At 56.2% G+C, this 1803-nt stretch overlaps 1 protein-coding gene across 1 annotated transcript; it reads left to right on the top strand.

The window, feature by feature from the left end:
* Window positions 1–201: 201 nt before the first annotated feature.
* On the top strand, window positions 202–1587 carry LOC123185958 (uncharacterized). Its single transcript, XM_044597763.1, has 2 exons — window positions 202–524; window positions 617–1587. The coding sequence occupies exons 1-2, from the start codon at window positions 260–262 to the stop codon at window positions 1396–1398; spliced, it is 1047 nt and encodes a 348-aa protein (XP_044453698.1). The 5' UTR covers window positions 202–259; the 3' UTR covers window positions 1399–1587.
* Window positions 1588–1803: the final 216 nt, after the last annotated feature.

Here is a 1803-nt window from a genome sequence, read left to right as displayed (position 1 = left end):
ACTGTACTTATATACCTACATTGCATGTATATAAGACAGGAGCTACGTATGTACCTGTGCACGCAAAGTGAAGTCTTTTCCGCTTCAAGCGAGCGGCGTTGACAAGCGACATTTACCAAGTAAGATAGATTGGTGTCAACTCGATCGATCGATCGCCCTATAAATTGCCAAGGAGCCATGCATACAAACGTACCCATTCAACTTCCATCAATAATCGATCAGCAACAAAAGCACCGTGATAGTAACTAGTGACAGCGTGATGGCGTTCGCAATGGCGAGGCGTCTGGGAGTCGTGCTGGCTTTAGCGGCTGTCGTCCTTCTCGCCGCCGCGGGGGCCGCCACCGCGCAATCCAAGCCACGGCCACCCAATGCCAATGGCCCGAAGCCGAAGCCGAATCCGATAAGCGTCAAGTGCAGTGAGAGTCCCAGGGTAAACCCCTACTGCTCCAACCAGAGGATGGACTGCCCCGCCAACTGCCCCCAGTCCTGCTACGCCGACTGCAAATCATGCAAACCCGTCTGCGGTGAGCACTCCATGTCTCAACTCTGCAGGTACAACTATAGTAACGCTTGATTTTTTTGGCTAATAATGGTTGTGGCTCATGCGTTCCATCAGTGTGCAACACCCCGGGGGCGTGCGGCGACCCGCGGTTCATAGGCGGTGACGGCAACGCCTTCTACTTCCACGGACGCAGGGACGCCGACTTCTGCGTCGTCTCCGACCGTGACCTTCACATCAACGCACACTTCATCGGCAAGAGCGGCCACAGCGGCATGTCCCGGGACTTCACCTGGATCCAGGCCATCGCCGTGCTCTTCGACGGCCACCGCCTCTACCTCGGCGCCAGGAAGACCGGCACCTGGGACGACGCTGTCGAGCATCTAGAGATCATCCTGGACGGCGAGCCCGTGTACCTCCCCGCCGACCTGGTCGAAGGCGCCAAGTGGACCTCCAGCCGCGTCCCCGAGCTGTCTGTGACCCGCACCAAGGGGGCCAATGGCGTGCTCGTCGCCCTCCACGGAAAGTTCAGCGTCAGGGCCAACGCCGTGCCCATCACCGAGGAGGATTCGAGGGTGCACCGTTACGGCGTCACCGCCGACGACTGCCTCGCGCACCTCGAGCTGGCGTTCAAGTTCGACGCGCTCACCGACGACGTCCACGGTGTGGTCGGACAGACGTACCGCTCCGACTACGTCAACCATTTCGACGTGAGGGCCTCCATGCCCACCATGGGAGGAGATGCCACCTTCACCACCTCCAGCCTGTTCGCCGCCGACTGCAGCGTGGCGCGCTATGGAGTCAGCCGTGGAAACGACGGAGCCGCGGTGCTATCTGAGCTCTCTGCTGTCACCTGTGCCAGTGGCATGGACGGCAAGGGTGTCGTGTGCAAGAAGTAAAACGCTTCTTGCATGCATATGGCGACTGTTGTGTACTGGCCGTGCATGTCTGCATGCATGCACGGTTGACAAGTATGTACTTCACATGAATAAGCAGAGGGCATAATTTGATGTGTGTGGGACTTGGAACTTTATATTATCATCAAAGAACTAGTATGTGCCATTTGCACTATATGTTGCACCAACGAAGAATATCCTATCAAACTTCACATTCAACTATTGATTAAATTTCACCTCGGAACTTTTGCACTATTACATGGCGGTAATGCATCGGACGCTGGTGCAATTGCATCACAGCAGCATGAGGGGAATTTATCTGACAAGGACGTGGTGGCACTTGGAAACATCAAGGCGTTCTGTGCTGGGTTGCTCAAAAAGCTCGCACCACCGCTGCTCAAGGAGTTC

Source organism: Triticum aestivum, chromosome 2A (genome assembly GCF_018294505.1).
Source record: "Triticum aestivum cultivar Chinese Spring chromosome 2A, IWGSC CS RefSeq v2.1, whole genome shotgun sequence".
In the NCBI taxonomy this organism is placed as follows: domain Eukaryota; kingdom Viridiplantae; phylum Streptophyta; class Magnoliopsida; order Poales; family Poaceae; genus Triticum; species Triticum aestivum.
This window is presented reverse-complemented; position numbering and strand designations above follow the sequence as displayed.

Coding starts and splice junctions, on each gene's coding strand:
- LOC123185958 (XM_044597763.1), top strand. CDS start 260: ATGGCGTTCGCAATGGCGAGGCGTCTGGGAGTCGTGCTGGCTTTAGCG. Junction 525..616: donor ATCATGCAAACCCGTCTGCG/GTGAGCACTCCA, acceptor GCGTTCCATCAG/TGTGCAACACCCCGGGGGCG.